General features: G+C 54.0%; 2 protein-coding genes across 2 annotated transcripts; one reads left to right on the top strand and one right to left on the bottom strand.

Annotated features, from left to right (window-relative positions):
• Nucleotides 1-1,098: 1,098 nt before the first annotated feature.
• Nucleotides 1,099-10,934, top strand: EMWEY_00009160 (NEK kinase, putative; the record flags this gene model as incomplete). Its single annotated transcript, XM_013478685.1, has 8 exons — nucleotides 1,099-1,177; nucleotides 1,399-1,526; nucleotides 1,961-3,366; nucleotides 3,585-3,868; nucleotides 4,112-4,229; nucleotides 4,460-4,678; nucleotides 4,880-4,984; nucleotides 5,216-10,934. The coding sequence occupies 8 exons, from the start codon at nucleotides 1,099-1,101 to the stop codon at nucleotides 10,932-10,934; spliced, it is 8,058 nt and encodes a 2,685-aa protein (XP_013334139.1).
• Nucleotides 10,935-11,403: 469 nt separating this feature from the next.
• Nucleotides 11,404-20,419, bottom strand: EMWEY_00009170 (hypothetical protein; the record flags this gene model as incomplete). The annotated part of the gene is made up of 19 exons (XM_013478686.1): nucleotides 11,404-11,517; nucleotides 11,720-11,837; nucleotides 12,036-12,156; nucleotides 12,636-12,741; nucleotides 12,984-13,121; nucleotides 13,382-13,764; nucleotides 14,134-14,268; nucleotides 14,423-14,867; nucleotides 15,128-15,280; nucleotides 15,766-15,948; nucleotides 16,174-16,322; nucleotides 16,634-16,813; nucleotides 17,237-17,361; nucleotides 17,839-17,941; nucleotides 18,093-18,283; nucleotides 18,449-18,590; nucleotides 18,983-19,122; nucleotides 19,297-20,165; nucleotides 20,342-20,419. 19 exons carry the CDS (start codon nucleotides 20,417-20,419, stop codon nucleotides 11,404-11,406), a joined length of 3,873 nt encoding a protein of 1,290 aa, XP_013334140.1.
• Between the last annotated feature and the right edge of the window lie 683 nt (nucleotides 20,420-21,102).

The following is a 21,102-nucleotide window of genomic DNA, read 5'->3' on the forward strand; positions in this document are numbered from 1 at the left end:
GACATTCGTCCCGGCGGCTGCGGCGGCTGCTGCTGCCGCTGCCGCCGCAGCCGCAGCAGCAACATCAGCAGCACAAGGCCCAGAATCATACATTGAGTCAACACAACAAGCGGAGCAAGCATTCTCACAGGGAATAGAAGCAAAAGGAGCAGCAGTAGAGGCAGAAGCAGTAGCAGCAGAAGCAGTAGCAGAAGACGAATCAGCAACACCGTCAATCATATCCGCAGCAGGACCTGCAGCAGCAAAACCACTATCACCACCGACAACAGCAAAGCCCACGGCCGCACCATCAGTCTCCGCCTCAGCAGAGGCCGTAGACGCAGCATCCGCAGAAGTAGCATCAGCAGCAGCAGCAGCAGCAGAAACTCTGCAAGAGGAAGAAGGAACACCAACCGGATTCGCTCTTCCTCCTTGGCTGTCTTGCTGCTTGACCAGCATCGTGTCTTTGTTTGCCACGATCTTACGGGGGGCTCGCCGAGGGGCTGCTGCTGTATCCGCTGCTGCTGCTGCTGTTGCTGCAGCAGTCGCATCAGCTGGCAGCAGCCGAGGGGAAGAGCCCCAAACCCAAGACGACACTGAAGCTAGCAACAAACAGTAGCAGCAGCACCCTGTAGACCAGCAGCACCAGCTGCTGCAGCGGCAGCAGCACCAGCACAAACAACAGTAGCTGCAGCAGGTCTAACACAGCATTCAAAGCTGCAGGTAGAGCACAGCACATAAGTAGCAGCACTATCAACAGAATAAGTAGCAGCAGAAGCCTGGTAAAACAGAAGCGCAGCACAGTCGCGCTGCAAAGAATGCCCAGAGATCCCTTATTGCGAAGACACAACAGCAGCAGCAACAGCAACAGCTTCAACAGAAGCAGCTGCAGCAGAGCGAAGCCTACATCTTCACCACGTGCAGCAACAGCCTAACCACTAGGACTGGAAGAAACAGCAAGACTCGGTGCCAAAAAGCATCAACAGCAACGCGAGCTCCTTACATCCCCTAAACAGCAACTTTGCAGTATTTGCAGCAGCGGTAGTAGCAGCAGGAGCAGTAGCATTAGCAACAGCAACAGCAGCAGCAACAGCAGCAACATCAGTTGGAAGCAGCAAAATGTTGACCCTGCAGCTCCCCCCTCGGGACAGCAGTGTCGATTTCACCCCCCATGGATATGAAATCATAGCGTTCGTTGGTGAGCCGCTGCTGGTGCTTTTGCTGCTGCTGTTGATTGCGCTAGTGCTGAAGATCATATACATGCGAGCTTCACCGTTCGTGAATCTGCTGCGGGCACTACTGGTACTGGCACTGCTGCTACTGGCTGGTTAGACTGGTGCAGCTACAGCAACTGCTGCTACCGCTGCTACCGATGCTGCTGCTGCCACTGCTTCTGCTGCTGCTGCGCTGTTGCTGCAGGGCGAGGTCAATTTGGAGTTGCGTACAAAGTGCGTCGACTGTTGGATTCGAGCGAGTGGCTTGCGAAGCAAATTGACTTAAGTTGTCTCGATGAAAGAGACAGAAAGCTCAGCCTCCAGGAAGCAGAGGTAAGGGCCGCCACTACCTGCTTCTGGTGCTGCTGCGGTCGCTGCATGCAGTCACAGCAACAGCCAAAGCAGCAGCAGCTCCATATGCTGGTCTCCACAGAGCTTTTAGTGGACCGATTGCCCTATCCCTGCTCCTGTGCTGTAGGGGTGTGAGTCTGCCTTTACAGCTGTGTGTATATATGTGTTTGTGCCGGTGCCTATATCTTGTCATTCGCCTCTGTCTCCGCCTCCTTCTCCTGATGTGTCTCTTTCCCTTCGTCTGTCTCTCTTCCCCTGTCTGCCTGTCTCCCCTCCTTGGCAGTGTCAGTTTCCTGCTACTCTGTGTCAGGCTCTCCCTTGTCTATATCTTTCTCCTTTTCATCAATCTCATCTCATCTGTTTCTGTCTCCTATTTGCTATATGGGTATGCCTGTGTCTTGTGGTTTGTTTTGCAGCTAATGAAGCGCTTGCGGCACCCTTTTGTTGTTCGTTGCGTTGAGTCATTCGTGATCTTGAACACATTCTTAGTAATTGTAATGGAGTACTGCTCAGGAGGAGACCTCACGTCCTTTCTTGACAAGAGACGGGGACCCCCTAGATTGCGGGGGGGCCCACCGTCGGGGGCCTCGCAGCGCAGCGCTGTGGGGAGAGGAGACACTGTAGCAGCAGCGAGGGCAGCGGCAACGATAACAGCAGGTGCAGCACCAACAGCAGCACTAACATCAGCAGAGGATGGCGCAGAGCTGCTAGAGGAGCAGCAGATCTTAGAGTGGCTGCTGCAGCTGCTGCGGGGCCTGGAGTACGTACACTCGCAGCGAGTGTTGCATCGAGACCTCAAGCCCAGCAACATTTTGCTGTCTCCTGTGTTCTGTGAGGAGGCAGTGGAGACAGATGGCTATACTGCTACGAACAGCAGCAGCAGTAGCAGCAGTAGTAGCAGCAGGAACAGCAGGAGCAGGAGCAGGAGCAGCAGGAGCAGCAGGAGCAGCAGGAGCAGCAGGAGCAGCAAGAGCAACAGGAGCAACAGGAGCAGCAGGAGCAGAGGAGGGGATGTCTCTGTAGAGAGTATTGGTATATCAGGGAAGGTGTCTCTAAAGATAGGGGACTTTGGTATAAGTAAAGTAATGAGTGCAACACTAGGGGTGGCAACAACTGCTGTAGGGACACCTCAATATATGTCTCCGGAGATGTTAGAGTCGCGTCCTTATAGTGTAAAGAGTGATGTATGGGCTCTTGGCTGTGTGCTGTATGAACTGTGTACATATAGAAGTGCCTTTGCAGGAGATTCATTTTTTTCTCTTGTATGGATGATTGCATTCGCTCCTGTTGAACCCATCAGCAGTGTATATACACCCCATCTCTCCCGCCTCCTCTCCGCTATGCTAGAGAAAGACCCCGCACGGAGGCCCACACCAGCAAACCTCTTGCGAGATCCATTCCTACAGGCATTTGCAAACAGACACACCCACAAACTCTCACGAACACTCCATCTTAACCAACTGCAGCAGCTGCAGCAGCAGGAGCAGCACCAACATCAGCAGCAGCTAGAGAAATGGACGACCACCCAAGGCGAAAAAATACTCCAACATCAATACATGCAACAAAACGAAACGGGCCAACAGCAACCTCCAACAGAAGGAGACAACAAACACCAACAGCCTCTTTCAGATCTCTTCGACGTAGATGACCTGATGGACGGTGGCACTCAACAACAACAGCTGCAACACCAGCAACAGCTACAGCAGCAGCAGCAGCAGCAAGGAAATGGTATGCCACATGTGCGAAGAGAAACAAGAAGCCCTTCGTTTGCTGCCTTTACTGATGAGTACCTCCACGTCATCCTCGGAAGAATCGCAGAAAGGTGCATACACACTGCGCTGGTCAACTACAACAACGCGCGGCACCACTACCACTACCTGCTGCTGCTGGTGTTGCTGCTGCTAATTTGTCCCGTAGCTACACGGGGGCTGGTGCCATGGACACTAGATAAGTCCTGATTGACACGACTGTCTGCTAATGCCCTTCTAGCCGCCTAGTGCTGCTGCTGCTGTCACTGGTATGCTGATGTCGCTGGTTCAGGCTCGCCGACAACCCGTCCACTCTGCGGCTGCTACAGCAGGCGTGGGAGCAGACAGCATATTTTCCTGCGGAAACATCCGTTGGGCAGGAAGAGGGGAGTGATGCGCATGCTTGTGCTGCTGCTGCTAATGCTACTTCTGTCACCGCTGCTGCCTCCGTTGCTGCTGCTGCTGATCCAGTCGCTGCTGGTAGCAACAATATGCAACAACAAAAGGGAGCGGCGGCAGAGACTGTCGCTTCTGAAAATGAGGGAGTGAAAGAAAAAGAAGAAAACGCAATACTTGGTTAGGCGCTTAGGGCTTTCTGCATCTGCATCTGCCGCTGCTTCTGCTGCTTCTGGTTGTGCAAGAAAACGTGCATGCAGACATGTGTAAATGATCAGCTTGTCTGCGAATGGGTGTTGCGAAAATCCCTGTTGCTGCTAACCCTGCTTTAAATATTCACCTGGGGCTGACCGACTACTGGTGCTACTGCTGTTCACGGTGGCTTCTTTTTGCTGCTGCTGTTGCTGCTGCCGTTGCTTGCAGCAAGAAAATTGACTCTGGCATGGCTGGAAGCCTTTGTAGATTTGGCTACTGCCGATGTCTCCCAAGTCGAAGTGGGCATTGCCCTGCAGCAGCTGCAGGTGCAATGCATGACGCCAGTGTAAGGACACGGTCTGCCTGTTGCTGCTGCTGCAGCAGCAACAGCAGAAGTTGCAGCTGCTCGTGCTACTGTTCCTTTTTGTGCTTGTCGTAATGCCTTCAGTTCTATCTACAGCTCGTAGGAGACAGTCAACAAGTGCATGCACCAGAGCACGAGCTGCTGTTCTGACACTGCTGCTGCTGCGCCTGCTGCTGCTGATGATGAAGGCTGACTGCAGGGTTCTTCTTTAGCCGGCTGATGAATGAGAGACACGTGGCCTACGAAGAGGCTCTTCAGTGGGCAGTGCAGGTCGTGAACTCCGCGACAGCCCCTGGGGACCCGCCATCGCTGCCGCAGCAGCAGCAGCTAGGAGGACCCGAGGAAGCTGCCTCCCAGAAGTTATCAGGGGTTGCAGCTCTTGAGGCGGCATTTAAACTCTTCGGTACTCGGGTTTCCCAGGGTATCAGCAGGTCCGGGTTGGGTTGCTATGCTGCTTTGCTGCTGCCGCTGCTGCTGGTGTGGTTTGTAGCTGCAGGACTCCGAAGCTTTTTCGAGTGTTGTGGCATTGAATGTTCTCTCTGGCATTTCATCCCGCTTTGCTTTGCGAATTTGAGTGGTCAGATGGTTTAGGGTTTGGGGTTTAGGGTTTGGAATTTGCTGTTGGGTGACAGAAGGCACTTTCGGACCGTGTTGCATTTGTGTCTGCCTTCGCTGCCATCTCTGCTGCTGGACAAGGCCTATCAGTTGGCCCCCAAAGATAAGGCAGGGAACGTGAGGTGAGGATACAGCTGAAGTGATACAGCTGACGTAGACACATTTAAGAAGTCTAATACACCTCAGACACACAACATGCGCAGACAGCAGCTGCACCGGCAGCTCACCAGGCGGCATAGTAGCCTCTCGCGTTGCGGCTACTGAGAGACAGGGAATAATGGGCCGTCGGATACACCTGCACCTCTTTCTGCTGCTGTTTCTACTGCTGCTGCTGCTGCTGCTGCCTTGCTCAGGTTTACGCAATGGCTGCAGCGGTTGGCCCTCAAAAGGCAGCAAGAAGACACCGCAGCAACAGAAGCAGCAATTCCCTCCTCACGCACTCTTGCTGCCCCTCCAGCTGCCACCACTGACAACCCCAGCCTTGATGCAGGTACTGCTGATGTGGATGACCAACGCCAGCCTTCCGAGGACTCAATCAACAGAGCTAACCCAGCAACAGCAGGATCCACAGCAGCAGAAAATATGATATCCCGCGCAGCAGCAGCTCCCCAAAGGCGTGCCGCAGCTGTCCTACCATTGCATTCTCCAGCAGCAGGCACAGCAGGAGGGGCAGCTGCAGCACCAGAAGCAGCACAGGAAGGGCCAGCATCCAAAGCATCCTCAAGCGCTACGGCATGCTTGATGGGTAGCAGCCTGAGTAACGAGCGACAGAAACGGCAGCCGCACTGGCGGCAGCAGCAACAGAACCATGCAGAGGGGCAGCAGCTTCGGTACGGGAAGGCGGAGCAACGTAGGCAGTTGCAAGAGCAAACCGAACGAGCAACAGTGGAGCAGGAGCCCCAGATGCGGCATCTGCAACAGCAGCAACAGCAGCACAAAGTGCAGCAGGAGGGAGAATCCAGCGAGCAGCAACACAAGCCTAGCGGGTATATTCACTCCACAGGGACTCCACAGCCATTTGAAATCAGCAGTAGCAAAGGCTGCGGCAGCAGCCCAGGAAGTAGCAGTAGCAGCGGCTGCAGCAGCAGTAGCACCAACAGTAGTAACAACAGTAGCAACAGCCGAGAAAACGGCAGCAGTAGTCTTGGGGATTTATTGGTAGATGAAAAGTATACATGCACATTTCCTAGCAACAAAGAAGGCCGCAGCAACTGCAGCAACAACAGCAACCACAACAGCAGTAACAACAGCAGGGAATGGAAGAAGCAAGGGGGCCAACCATCGCTGGCAGCAGCTTCAATTTGTCCTTTTCCGGATTATTTCATCAGTAGGTCGACGGAGGTACTCAGCAGTAGCTGCCTCTGTCGCCACCCGTCTTCGTGCCTGTCTTCGCATCTGTCGTTGCAACCGGGTAGCAGCAGCACCATCGGCGCCGGTAGCAATAGCAACAGCAACGACAGCAGCAGCGACGTCTCAAACACCAGCAGAACCTCCCAAACACTCATGCTAGCACAGTCCACGAAGCTTTTGCTGCACGATCCAGAGCAGCTGCAGCAAAGCCTGCAGCACCAGCAGCAGATGCCAATGAATCAGCAGCAGCATCAGCAGCATCTCCAGCAGCAACACCAGCAACAGCACCTGCTGTTGGCCCATCAGGTCAAGGTTATCCTTGAGCCTACGTCCACAGGAGAAAATATGCAGTCCCCGAAAGCTCCTGTTTTAGCTACAGCAGTTGACACTGCTGATGGTGCTGCGCCACCCGCTGCTCCACCACCCGCTGCTGCTGCACCACCCGCTGGTGCTTCACCATTACATACTGCTGCTGCTCTGACTGTTGTTTCTTCCCATGTTTCTGCTAAGTGTAGCTCGATCCTTCTGCGCCTGCCCCCCGATTCCCCTTCGTTGCGAGCTACAAAGGTTGCTGCTTCTTCTTCTCCTCTTCCTCCTCCTCTTGGCTGCTGTCCAAATTCACCGCAACACAGACGGGCAGCCGTTGCAGCAATTTCCGGACTAACAAGCAGCAGCGACGTGCAACAGCAGCAGCAGCTGGTGCAGCAGCAGCAGCAGCTTCCTCAGCAAGCGCATGCGGCATATTCTGAACAAGGCGCAGACGCAGTAGGGGAAACTCGCTTGGTTCCTCTGGATACGGTTCCTACTAGTGCGGCTGCTGCAGGTGAAGGTGCTGCTGCTCCGCCTTCCCCAGTAGTAACAGTGGATGCACATCACGCAGTACAGGTCTGTCTTAACGACGATGCAGGGGGATCCGCACCTGCTGCTGCTGCTGCTGCTGTCTCTTTGGGTGTTTCTGAGACCACGCACAGGTTTGACGAGGGTTCACAAGCTCCCCAGAAGCTGCAGCAGCAGCAGAGATTGCAGCAAGAACAGCAGCAGGCGTCAGGGAGCATTCAGAGTGCACAGCTAAACGACACTCTGGACGACCGCTGGTACCAGACGGGCAGCAACCGAGGGACCTGCTGCCGTCACCAGCACCGTAGCACCTGCAGCTACTGCAGTACCCGCTGCAGCAGAAACTGCAGCAGCAGCAGCAATACTAGCTTCTATAGGAGGAGGAGCAGCAGTGACAAGAGGCGGTGCAGCAGAATACGGAGTCAACGAAGGGATAGCTGCAGGCAGATGCCATTGTCCGAGGTCGATGCGCAGCCCTGGAACCTGTGTGGCTCCTCGCAGCTGCAGCAAAAGCAACTTCTATCCCTACTGCACAAGCAAAATCAGCGGCAATTTCAGAATCAACAAGAACACCAGGATGGGTTGGCGGAGGTGGAGGCTCGGGAGCAGCAGCAAACCAAACAGCGGCAGATCCAGCAGAACCGGCCTGAGCAGGAACGGCAGCAAGAGGCATGCACAGCCTCCCTTGTTGCTGGCGAAGCTGTGGGCAATTCTGTCTGCAGCAGCGGAACCTGTAAATCCTGCTGCAAAAGCAACAGTCTGATTGCTGGTGGCTGCGGCCTAAATGCCGCAGCTGCGGCGCCACAGCTAACCCTGTCGCTCCAGCAGGAGATGCAGCAGGAAATAAAACAGGAACCGCAGCGGAAGGTGCAGCAGCAGCTGCAGCAGGCAGTGCAGCAGGAGGTGCAGGAGCTACAGCTATTGCAGCATCCTCCATTACAGACACAGGAGAACTTCGATGGAGGTGTATCCATCTGCCCTCGATCGCAATGCCCGTGGCTGCCCCTCAGACCGCAGCAGCAACAGAGGGCCCATGCGCCACAGCCGCAGTCGCAGCAGTGCCTACTCCCTCAGCAAGGGCTGAGGTTACAGCAACTGAAACACCCGGCGCAACAACCTCCAGTATTCGGAGTTGAGACAGCTGAAAGCACCCCACTTTCTTTTGCTACTGCCCCTGGCCCTGCTCCTGCTGCAGGCGTAAAGAACCTGCATCAAGCAGAGGCATGGAGCTGCTGTTGCAGCACAACTGCCAGCAGCGGTCTGAGAGGTAGGCCTTCGACACCACTGAGTGCTTGCAGCAAAGCAGCAAACATCTTTTCTCCTCAGACGGTTTGCTGCTCCCCCCAGATAATCTGGAGGTGCAGCAGCAGCAGCAGCAGCGGCAGCAGCAATAGTTGCAGCTGTGGACAAGCAAAGGCTATGTGCCTCTCTCAACAAAGTGGCACTCCCCCTTCTCCTCTGGTTGAGGGGCAGGCAGACCCTGCCGCGGTCGCTGCAGCAACCGTAGCAGCAGCGGTTGCTGCTGTAGCTGAGCTTCCAGTGGTCCAGCAGCTGCTGCTGCAGCTGCAGGCGGAGAGGTTGGCATGCTGCAGCGCGGCAACAGACCTACACGATGACTCCCTGCTGTGGTATAGAGAGACCCAAGCAATAACACGCGGCGTCCTTGCGTCGATTGCAGCAGCAGCAGCAACAGCAACAACCGTCGCTACTGCCTCAGCAACACCACCTGAATCTGCTGCTGCTATTGCAGCACTTCAAAATGTAGATGCCTCCAACCAACAGCAACAGAAACAACTCTTTAGAGAATGGGCCGCTGCAGCGGAGGTGTTACAGGCAGCAGCAACGCAGCAACTTGCTGTGTTGCGTGCACGGCAGCAGCGGCACAAACAAAAGAAGCAACAGCTTCCTCAGCTAGAGAAGCAGCAGCAGCAGCATCGGTCTACAGCTGGTAGATGCGAACGGCTAAAAGGAAACGGAGGAGACCCTGTAGCAGCAAAGGACATGTGTGCTTTCACAGGTACATCAGCAGCAACGGTAGAAAACGCGGCTGTGGCAGTGCATCTAGAAGAGAGATATTTGTCCGTCAACGCTTCAATTCAGGCCCGAGTTGTATCTGCCGCAAGATCGCTTCTCCCATTCTGCCCAGATGCTGAGGTGTACGTGCACCTGATGCTGCTTCGTGAACAGCTGACGCGCGAATTCGCTGTGGGGCTGCGGATGGTAGCAGCAACAAAAACAACACCAGCGCCCCCCGCAGCGTCAGCAGCAGCTGCTGCAGCGGCTGCTGCTGCTGAGCGAGACGACATGAGGTGTTTGTTGCATGTGGTGGCCGAGAAGCGGCAGCTGCTCCAGCAGGTGCTGCAGCAGCTGGGGGCAGCGAAGCGGCAGCTGCTGCAGCAAAATCCCGCCTTCCAGAGGCTTGCAGCAATGGAAGAGGCTCTGTGGGGTGGGCGCGGTGTCAGCAGGAGCAGCTGGTTGTTTACTGCTGCTGCTGCTTTAGCGGCAATTGACTGCCTTGCTGCAGAGGCGCTGCAGGAACTCTCAGCTGCCGTTCGCCGCATGCGAAGGAGCTGTGAGGCCATGCTGCTTCAGCAGTCCAGCACACAGCACCAACAGCAGCAGCACTGCCTACAGGGGCAGCTGGAGCACGAACAGCAGCTACTGCGTCCGCGGAGAAATACTGCGCCAGCAGCAGCAGCTTCTGACGCTGTTACTGCTTCTGGCGGAACCCCAACAACAGGTAGTCCACACTTCGAGCTCCCTCCAATCAATTCTTTGTTCCCCATGGCCTGGGGGCAGCAGCAGCAGCAGGCGCAGCAGCAACTGCAGCAGCAACAACTCCAGCAGCAGCTGTGTTGGCACGCGGCTTCAGATCTCACAGCACCGCCAACATCTACAGCAGCACCAGTAGCAGCTGGAGCAACGGGAGCTGGAGCACGCGCAGCAGGAGGAGGAGCAGCTGCCGGGCAGAAGAACTTGCTGCTGCAAGTGCCGAGCACCTGTGGAAGCCCCTTCGCGGCAGGCACCAGCTGCGGCTGCAACAGGAGCAGAACCAGCAACCACGGCGCGAACAGCAGTTGCATTGCTAATGCCAGCAGTGCTACTCGTTGCAAGAGTCAAATCAGCAGAAGGGGCGGCAGTAGCAGCAGCAGCAACAACAGCAACAGCAGCAGTGGCTGCCTGCAAGCTCGGCGCAGGTGCACCAGCCCAACTGGCAGGTGGTGTGCAGCAGCCTCACCCGCCACTGCAGCAGCTGAAGCAGCTGCAGCAGTTGCTGCTACAGGCGAAAATGATGGGTTGTGCTGCAGCAGCAGGAGGCACTGCTCCATGGTCACGCCTGCCCTGTCTCCTGTCCGGCAGCAGCAAGAGCAGTACATGCAGCATCGCCTGCAGCAGCAGCTGCAACAGCAACTACTGGTGCAAGGCCAGCAGCCACATAGAAGCTTCGCCTGGCCGCACTTCCCGCACCAGTGCAGAGTTCTAGAACAGCAGCAACAACAGCGCAGTTGTGTATTGCACCACACAGCTGGACAGTCGCCCATCTTTGTGCGTCTTCAGGGGCAGCAGGAGCCGCAGGCTAACCTGCTGCCGGTGCCACAGGAACAGCAGCAGCATCCTGCAGACCCATCCGCATTGTTCCGTGGCTCTGGAACCTTAGCGTTTGCTACCAACAGCGTGCAACAGCAACAGCACCACAACAGGGAGGAGCTGCTGCAGGCAGTGTTGCCACAGCAAGAACAACTACAGCAGCAGCAATTGCAGCAGCAGCAACTGCAACAAAAACAACTGCAACAACAGCAACTCCAACAGCATCAAATGGAACAACAGCAGTTGCGGGAGCTTAACCAGCAACAGCAGCAGCTGTTGATGCCACAACAATACTAACTTAATATTTCTAAATTCCTCGAAATATGTGTTGTAACGCAAATATCCCATTTACTATCTTCTGCTGCGCCTGCTGCAGTTGCCATTACACAGCAGCGGCTCGATACTACTACAGCAAACTAGCTTGCCACTGTAGGGACCCTCAGAGTAGACAAAAAAGAGAAGAGGCCTAGATAAACCTCAGCTGTTATAAATTGCAGCACCAGCAGACGCTGCTGTAGTAACACAGGCTTCTGCTGCTGCTGCTACCTCACTGCATTTGCTGCTCCCTCTTCGAGTGCAGCCGCATGCAAACACATGCACTCGCTGCTGCTGCAGCCAAATGGGCCTTCGCAAGTTTTAAAAAGCCCCAAAGGATACCCTTGTTGCAGCACATCAGCAGCAGCAGCAGCAGCGCGGCAAAACTGCAACCGCAACTGCTGCTGCAAAAGCGAAAATCTGGAGCTGCAGCAGCAGCTGATGGGGACAGCTATCTCTTGCCCTGTCTGCGTGACAGCCTCCAAGCATTCGGCTCTTCGAATCTGTTGTACAGGGGTTCGATGCGTTCCCGCATCTTCCGCCGAGAAAGACGCTGCTGGTCTGCCTGCAGCACCCAAAGACACCAGCACCAGCAGCAGTAGCCTCACTAGCAAATCGACACTCCCACTGCCAACAGCAGCGAAGGAGTAAACGACGCACACAGCGCCAAGAGCCGTGCAGTCGCACCCACTGCAGCAGCGCATGCAACAGTAGGAGCAGCAATGCCAACAGCAAACATGCAGCAGCGGCGGCAGCAGCAGTCGCACAGGCTTGAAGAGCTTTGGAGCCACGTCACAGAGCCAAAGCGGCTCGATGGTGCAACAGTCCCTCAAATACTCCTTCGTAGTCAGCACTAACTCGTGGTAAACCAACCACTCGGGATTCCTGCAGCGGCAGCGGCACCAGCAGGAGAATCTTTCACAGAAGGACTATTTCAAATAGTCGGGGGGCAATTAATCAACAAGCAGGCTTAGACACATGAGCAAAGCCGGCATCTGCTGCTGCCACTGCAGCAGCAGCGGGAGCCGGAGCTACGACACCAGCATCAGCAGAACCAGCAGCAGGAGTAGGTGCAAGACGTACCGGTTGTACAAGGCACTGGATGGGTGCATGAACACTTGCTGATGATCTACGAGAGTCCTATACCCTTCTTGCGGGTCTACTCTGCAGGCGTGTCGGAAGAATCCGGCACAGATGCAGCGGCCTGCAGCAGCAGCAGCAGCGAACCCAAAGCAACAGCAAATCAACAGCAGCAGCAGCGAAACTGCCTCCGCAGCAGCACTGTTGCCTCATCCCCACAGCCACCACCAGGCGCTGCTTCGCGGGTCTTCCTGCGGTTAAACAACCCGGCTTAAACTCTCCAGGGAATATAAGTATAAACATTTAAATACAGTTGTGCCTATGTATGTACGTGCACATATATATTTACATATATATTATTGATTTGTATCGAAATATATTCACATAAATACACATATGCAACCATATACATTTGCACCGTCGCTCCAGAGCCAATGTCACCCTCAGGTTTTACACCACAAGCTACTGTGGCCATGGGTGATCATGGATGCCTCTGCTTTTGTTGGTACTACTGCGGCTGCTGGTGGTGAACTAACCGACAGCACCTGAGCCGCAGCAGCATCAAGGCAGGGCAGCGGCAGCAGCAGAAGCAGCAGCACCTACAGATACGTTTGTAGTCGTTGCCTGCTGAGATGATGTCAAGCTTGTATCGGTCCATAATCGAAATGAGCTGCTTCCTAACGTCTTGCGCGCGCCGTAACGCCCGATGCTACACAGGAGACAGCAGCAGCAGCAGAATATCGCCAAGTGGTAAGACAGGTGAGCTTCAGAAAGAGTTGTGCAGCAGCGCATCAGGCAGGCAGGCAAAACATCACAGGGGGTTGCTCCATCGCTGCATCCCTTCTCAGTGGGGTCTGCGTTTGCTTTCCAGGTGTGCATGTTGCTCGCGTACGCGTGCCAGCGATGTGTATGTACAGCTAGAGCATCCGACTGTAGTTAGCCCTCACGAACCTGAATAAAGTTCTCGTAACACCACGCATTGCTGAAGCGGTTACGCTGCCAGGCGCGGTACAGCTCCAAGTAGGTGATGTGATCCCCCTCCGGCTGATGAAAGCCGCTCTTCTTCTGATCAGCTAGCGCCTGCCGGTCCTGCGAAACGGAAACAAAACAGCGCGAAGCCGTTCATGCAAGTCTGCATGCAACTTTGAGGACCTGTGAGGGAAAGAAGTCGAGCCTTAGCGGTGTTGACATCCAACGCAAACTCCCTGAAAGAAAAATCGGGGGGTTCAGGTGTTGTGTTCAGACGGTATTGGGTCTGAATTCGGTGCACTTTACTGGATGGGTCTTTACAGTGCCGGGTTTTAAGTGGTTTGAAATAGTTTAAAATGGTATTAGTTGTGGGAGTTGACCTTCGGTCTGTAGAAGACATTTTGGACAGAGAGCATTGCCACGATGGTGATGACTTCGTCGCTGCATTTGAGGTCGACCGATGTGAGCAGCATTTTGCTCATTTGGGGTTCCATAGGAAACTCTGCCATTTTCCTTCCCAGTTTGGTCAAGAGGCCTTCATCGTCTAGAGCCCCAAGCTCAAAGAGGGTTTCTAAGGAGTTAATCAGCGTCTGCACCGGCGGGGGGTCCATGAAGTCGAAATTCAGAAGGTCGTTTACCCCCATGGCCTTCAGAAGCAGCACGGTGTTCTCCAGGTTTGTTCTCTGGATTTCAGGAACAGCCGTAGGCAGCATCTCGCACCTGTACGCTGCCTCCGTGTAAAGCCTGTAACACTTTCCAGGGCCTACACGCATGCAAGACCCCACACTCCAGGATTTCATGATGCTACTACTCCAGGTTAGGATCATCAGTTTATGGCTTCCGAATGCTATTCCTGCTGCTTTCTTGGAAAGCAATTCAGACGACAGTCCAAACAATGGTACGATACAACCACAGAGAACGAATACCCTCAAAAACCCAAAATGAAAAGGGGGCAGCACAGGGAAACGAGGGACAAATAAAAGAAGTTCGATGCTCCCCTTATACCGGGACATGAAACAAGCCACGAGGTGCAGAGCGACGGAACCCATGGCTTTACAACAGCAACACTAGGCACAAGAGGCTTCGAACACGGGTATATTTTAGGATTTAGGCTTGGGCGCTTTGGCTTTACCCGTGCGTCCTGCTCGCCCTGCCCTCTGCCTTGCGTTGGCCTGGCTGATGGGTGCAACAGTCAGAGCGTCCATGCCAGACTTGGGGTTGTACATCTTCACCTTGGCAAAACCTGGATCAATGACAAAATAAATACCTGAGCAGAGGCAAACCCCAAACAAAACTCTAAACCCTCAATCCTAACCCTCAGACATGAGCAACGTGAGGTTGCCGGCCGCTACACTACTCCAGGCCCTACATCCTACACTTTAGAGCCTACAGTCTCAATCCTAGACCCTGGGTCTGCTTACCGTCAATGGTGAGGGAGGCTTCTGCGATGTTGGTTGCGACGACGCATTTCCTGCATCCTGGGGGGGCAGGGTCGAAGATCATGGTTTGGACCTCCGAAGGGAGGGCAGAGTAGACGGGGAGAATGATGAGGGGAGGCGGGTTTGCCGACTCGAGGCGCTGCATGCGTTCGTGGAGTGTCTGACATGTGGTGTCGATCTCCTCCTGCCCCGTAAGGAACAACAAGATGTCTCCTGGGGGTTCGCAGAGGTGTATCTGCAGCACCGTAATTAAAGCTGCCTCCACGTAGTCGGTCTCAGGCTCCTTCGTGTACAGGATCTCCACTGGGAACGTCCGACCAGGGATAGTGAAAATGCTGGAATTGAAGAAATAATTTGAAAACTTTTCCGCATCCAACGTCGCAGAAGTGACAATCAACTTGAAATCAGGTCGCTGTCGACAACACTCCTGAAATATCCCACGCGCATTGCCACGCAAGACACTCCAAATACATCTCAACACAACAAATACATGCATGCATGCTTGCATGCATCCGTGCATGTGCACCACAATGGCAAACACAGCAGAACTCCTCAGTAATACGCTCCGCCCCACATAGCCCTATGCAACAAAATAACAGCCAGCCACCATTTCCAAAACCCATATGAAGTGTGATGGCTTGTAAATCCCCTGCATGCATGCTTGCGTGCAGGCGCGTTACAAGAGACCGCGCTCAATAGCACACGCAAGCGAAGTGCAGACCCATAGCGACTGTGCGCCACAGCTCCTCCAGCAAACCGCGAGACACCAAAACGAGACCCAGCAGAAGCACAACCAACAACCGAAACCAAACACAACACAGCAGAAGCAGCAAACGCAGGCTGACACAAAACAGAAGAGACAAACAAAACCCATGAGCACACAAAGAGCAATGTACAACGGAAGCAAAAGCAAAGAGCTACCAAACTGCCTGTCGGGAGGGTATCTGTCGCCTGCGCTGAAGACCACGCAGCCGTCACCTGCCTCCCCTGTCGCTGTACCGCTTCAAAAGTGAATGAGAGAGAAACAGAAACAGAGATACAAAGGGCGAGGACAGAATCTGCCGCCCCCTCTCTGTTGACACTGCGTAGGCCATTGAATGCACTAAGCAGCGCCGATGAAGCGGAGAAGGGAAGGCGGTGCATCGAACCGCGCCCGCAAGGCACCATATTCATGTTTTAGGGTACAAAAACGTACAGCAAAATGAAAGCACAAATCCGGTAAGCATTCATCAATTATTAAATCGCACAAGAGAAGAGTCACAGCCCTAACCCTTCTTGGCGGCATCCAAAAGGGCCTTCGGAGGGTTTAGGATTTAGCTGCGCACCTTTAGTAGGCCGAAGAGGACGTCGGTGCTGATGGTGCGCTCGTGAGCTTCGTCCAGCATCACGACGGAGTACCGCTGCAGCCGCGGGTCGACAAGCGCCTCTCGCAGCAACAAGCCGTCAGTCATATACTTTATTATTGTGTCTGGCGAGGTGCAGTCTTCAAAACGAATCGAATACCCCACCTGATCGCAAACCCGAAACCCTCAACACTAATCCCTAAAACCATCAACACCATACGCAGCCCGCCTCCAAGACAAGAAGCTCAAGCAAAAGATGGTGCTCGCCGCTTAACGACTGCATAGACTGTTTTCCCTCCGCCCTCATCTGTGAATCAAAACCCCAAACCCAAAAGCACCAGCACGTTCCATGCGCCCACACAGCAGGAACACCAGACCCTAAACCCTCACTTCTTGTCCAAGACGGCAGCCGAACTCCTCCGCTACTCTCTTTGCAACGCTCATTGCAGCAACTCTTCTGGGTTGTGTGCAGCCTATGAGCCGGCCAGGGGTTACCAGGCCAGCTTCTGCCATATACTGTGTCATTTGCGTGGTTTTTCCTGTTCAAATATACACGCAAAACAGACGAATATTAAATTAAGGGCTTGCCGGGATGGCTACGCGGCTGGTGCAGGCAAATAGCCATGAGGTTGCGTGCACACATGCATGCTTTATTGCACAGACTCGCACTCAATCCATCCCCAAACACGAGACAGGAAACCAGAGACAACTGCGGCCCAGGAAGATACGTCTACGCCCTAGTGAAGCACACAGAGAATACAAAAGTTGGATACACTACGGTCTGCAGCAATCAAGGCACAAGGCCCCCCCAAAGAACGGAGCTGCCTGCAAAAAGAGAGCCGCTACGCACCGCTGCCCGTCTCCCCGATGACGATGAGGACTTGGTTGCCTGTTATGGCTTTCAACAACTGCTCTTTTAATTTGTAGATAGGCAGAGAACGCCGCTGCTCAGCTATTGAGAGGGTACTCTTGATACCGAAGGAAACATTCTTTCCCAAGTACAACTTCTTCCACTCCGGCACTTCATACCCTGCATCCAAACCAGCACGGACAATACCGATCTCAACGCGGTGTACATACACTCAGTTATGCATGCATGCATACACATTTACATATATGGCTACATAAACACAAATTCACCCATATACATATTTCTACATACACAACAGCTACATAAACACAAATTCACCCATATACAGATTTCTACATACACAACACCCAAGTACACGCACAATCCCTTAAACACACATGCAACCAAGATCGACGCTATTGGAGCAAGACGGTGGCAGCAGCAGCAGTAATGGAAATACAGCATCAGATACTGCACAACTATGCACAGCAGCTGCGGAACGAGGAGGAGCCACAACAGCAGTGGCAACGCCGGCAAGCCGCCGCAGCTGCTGCTGCTGCTGCAAGGCGTAACAGCAGCACTAAGAAGACAGGCGATCACTACCTGATTGCCCCAGGCCTTGAAGCGCCTGAGCAATTGTTCTTTCGCCAGGTTGCGGGTTCGGATCTTCCCACGGTCGGGACATGTCTTTGGGGATGGAGTCAAGGATGGCGGCCTCTTGAGCCTGTCTGCAAACACCATTCGAAAAAAAACAAATAGCAACGGCAACTGCAGCACCAGACGCAACACTAGCCGGTAGAGACATGAACCAGGATCAAAAGCTTCAGTGAAACGTCACAACACCGTTGTTTCCACGCAAACTGCTACATTCGGTCAGTCTCGTCCTTGCCAACGCATGCAAGTGCGTGCAAGAAGCTACGTGCACAGTGCTGGCAAGCACCCAGAGATGTATGCATGCATGCACTACCAAGGAAGCATGAAAACCCACGTGTACACCACAAGCTAGCTCGCGAGTACGCACAGAAATCACCTGCAGAGGCAGAGCTAACGATCGTGTGCGTACGCGCATGTTCACTTGCATGCGTGAAGTTGCACAGCTACATGCATACAGGTATGCATGCACATAAGCACACAAGCGCGTGTGTAAGCATCTTCCAGCCCCGACACAGCAGCGATGCATGCTGCCAGTAGCAGCTATCTCCCACCTGACGTCTCGTCTCTCCTTTGCAAGCGACTGCGCCGTCGCAGCTGCACGTGCAAGAGACCCATCTGGGTTGGCAACGATCTTCACAGGGGACAACTGCATGCCTGAAGCAGACGACCACCTTCACGCAGCAACCACTGTGCGACACAGTCCGACCTTTTCCACGCAGTGCAACTAACCCCCTCCTGCGCAGCACACGCTGGAAAAGCTGAGGGTCTGAAGCGTGGTCTAGGCTAGGGTCTAGGGTTTACACACCGGCCCTGGTAGTCTGCCCCCTTAGGAATAAGGGTTCCTCGTCAACCACTTCAATCTCCACGTCCTCCTCTGCCTCCTGGGAAGGAAGCAACCCTCCTGCTTCTTCATCGTAATAAGGGTTCTCTTTACTGCTCACCAGCCCGCTGCGCTGCAGCTGCTGCGCCTCCCACTTGTCGTAGTCCGACATTAACCTGAGCACACCCTAAACCTTGAGCTGTAGCCCATTAACCACAAACCCTAGGCTGCACAGTTTTGCTGCATGCGGGACGGCATATCACGTTATTGGCTGTAGGGCACCCATGCAGGGGGAGAGAGGAGATGAAATAATAGGGGTAGACTGTTTGCGTCTAGATTACTTTCTTTTGCGCGCATAAGCCGTTTCCTCCTCTGTAGACTCGATGTTGATCTTAACTCCTGTAATGCGGCCTAGCCCCTTCTTTTCTAGGGCCTGCGCATGCTCTTCAGCTAGAGACTCGAATAAGGCAGCGCGAGACCCAGCTGCAGCAGAAACACCAAGCGGCGGCATTGGCTGCATGAAGCCCACAAAAAATTCGAGTTTCACAACAGCAGCAAAGGCACAAAGCACGAGACCCAAAGACAGGGGACACACACCACACAAACATCGGAAGAAAAATTTGCTGCAGCGTAACCACAAGCTAGAGTGGCATGATCTTCTATCAGGAGACAAACAGTCTCCCTTTCCGTCTCCCTCCTCCCTTCCACCTTCCTGTGCTGCATGCGCATGCATGTGCGCATACACCACGTGCTAACGCGTAAGCATGCACCACATGCAAATGTATGCACGCATGCAAGCATGAATGCACCACATCTGTACATGCACACCTAGCAGGTGCACGCATGTACGCATGTCTGCATGTATACTGTCTTACGGGCGTTTGCTCCCTGTGCGTTCCTGGGCTTGAGGTCCCTGCCAGTGGCTTGGTCGACCTCTCGCATTGTGAGAGACAGCCGACTGCCTGCTATTGCATGCACTTTGACCTTCACCATCTGCCCCTTGCGCACTGCGTCTCTGAATTACAACGAGCAAAGCAGACAACAAAGAATGGCGTCACTGCCCTGCTGTCTCTGCGCTTTCATGGGTCGTTTCTTCCGCCCGTCTGTTATTGTTTCTTCTAATCCGTCACTGCTAAAGCAGCCGCATGAGGAGATGAAGGCTGTGCGAAACAGACGATCCCGTGCTTACGTGCTGACGCAGGGACCCCCATCGGGTCTGCTCATGTCTGCCACATGAAGTAGCCCTTCTCTTCTTCCTTCAGCTAAATCCAACTGAACAAAAGCCCCATATTCCATAACGCGGGAGACAACACCGTCGTAGATGCCGTACCGCTCTAGGGGGGCCCCCCTTCTCCCACAAAAGTTAAGACTGTCATCTGCTGGTGCTGCTGGTGCTGCTGCTCCACCGACGGGCAGGGCGTTCGCTCCCGTGGCACTGAACCCGCCTTTGCTGCTGCTGCTACTGTTCTTGCTATCTTTCCCTCCCCAGTACCCTTCGTTCTTGGCCCTGTTGAAGGCCTCCTGCTGTTCCTTCATTAACTCCTTGTCGTCCTTCTCTCTCTCCAGCAATCGCTGTGCATGCGCAGACAGAGGGGCGTTCTCATCTGGTCGTGCGAGTTGCAACTCGGGACGGTCAAATCGGTTTTGCATGCACAGGCCAGGGAATTTCAATTCCTTCTCCGTCGGTGGATGATGAGACAAGGAAAACGCCGTCGCCGGAAGTGGCTTCACCCCACCACTGCTGCTGCTGCTGCTGTTGTTGCCGCTGCTGCCAGGAAGTGGAGAGGCCGCTGCGTCGTTGGATCCTCGAACAGAGGGCGGGGATGGATTGCTGGTATTCCCTCCATTGCTGCTGCTGCTGCTTTTGCTGCTGCTGCTGCTGCCGGGCGTTCCTGATGGCTTTGGTGCTTTGGTGCGGGCAACAAACTTCGATATTGAGGTATACAGACTCACTGCAAGGGCCTGCGTAACTGCCGAACCGTTGGCCTTCAGCTTTGCTCGAAACTCCTCTAGTGATTGGGACTCCTCTCCGAGGTGTAAAACGAACTCCGCCAAATCCTGAGTACCACCGCAAATGGACAAACAAACATGTAAAACGGAAAAGCATGAGCAACGTCACGGATTACCCATCAGCTCCTACACCGAAGCCAAAGCCAAAAGGGCTAAAAAGCCAGTAAAATCCTCAGCCTAACACCCTACACCCGGAACACTAAGCCGCCAGAACCGTCGCCTACCTTGTCGCTTATGCCCCAGTGGTTGTGCAGCTCTGTAGCAATGCGAGAGACGAGGCTGAGCCTCTCCAGCTGCTCCATTTTGTGTCTCCAAACAACTCTTTTCCGAGGAGTACAAGGAGCACTAGCAGCCACTAATATGAAAACGAGAACTTGGGGGCACTTGCCCCCTGTCCCTCCCCCCCCCTAGATGCACTTTAACCAAATTAAACAAAATAAAACAACTCCTTCGCCTCCTAGAAAGGGCTTTCTTCTACAGCATGGGGGTAGAACCCTCGCAGTGCTCGCGCATGCAGCAGACAAGCCCCGCCCCTAAAAGCAGGCGCAGAGCTGTTTGTAGTCAATGCATCAAGAGAAATGAACCAAAAAAGACTAAGCCTGTACTGCGAGGAATCGAGCAAACAAGCAGAGTGGTAGAGTCCGAGTAGGGCAGATCACAGAACGCCGCCGCCGTTCGCATGCATGCAGCCCCGACCAGCAAGCATTCAAACAAGTCATTTTTACTGTCCTTACGCATTTTAATGCATTGTATTGTTTCCCTGTACATTGTAAAATAAGGTCTTAAGTTTGCTCTATCTGCAGATACGCCTAAGCGTCGTGGAGTCTAAGAAACCATTCTTAGGGGTGGTGCCATTGTTTGTCAGTCGTTCCTGAGCTTTTTCTTTTCCGTATTTTGTGGAGGCCATTAGCTTCTTTATCGGGCTACTTGTTTTTTCGTTTCTTTACAGAATGTCACACATGTAACTTTCACAAATTAATATATG

This window comes from Eimeria maxima, genomic scaffold, assembly GCF_000499605.1.
Source record: "Eimeria maxima Weybridge genomic scaffold, Emw_scaff59, whole genome shotgun sequence".
Taxonomy (NCBI): Eukaryota; Apicomplexa; class Conoidasida; order Eucoccidiorida; family Eimeriidae; genus Eimeria; species Eimeria maxima.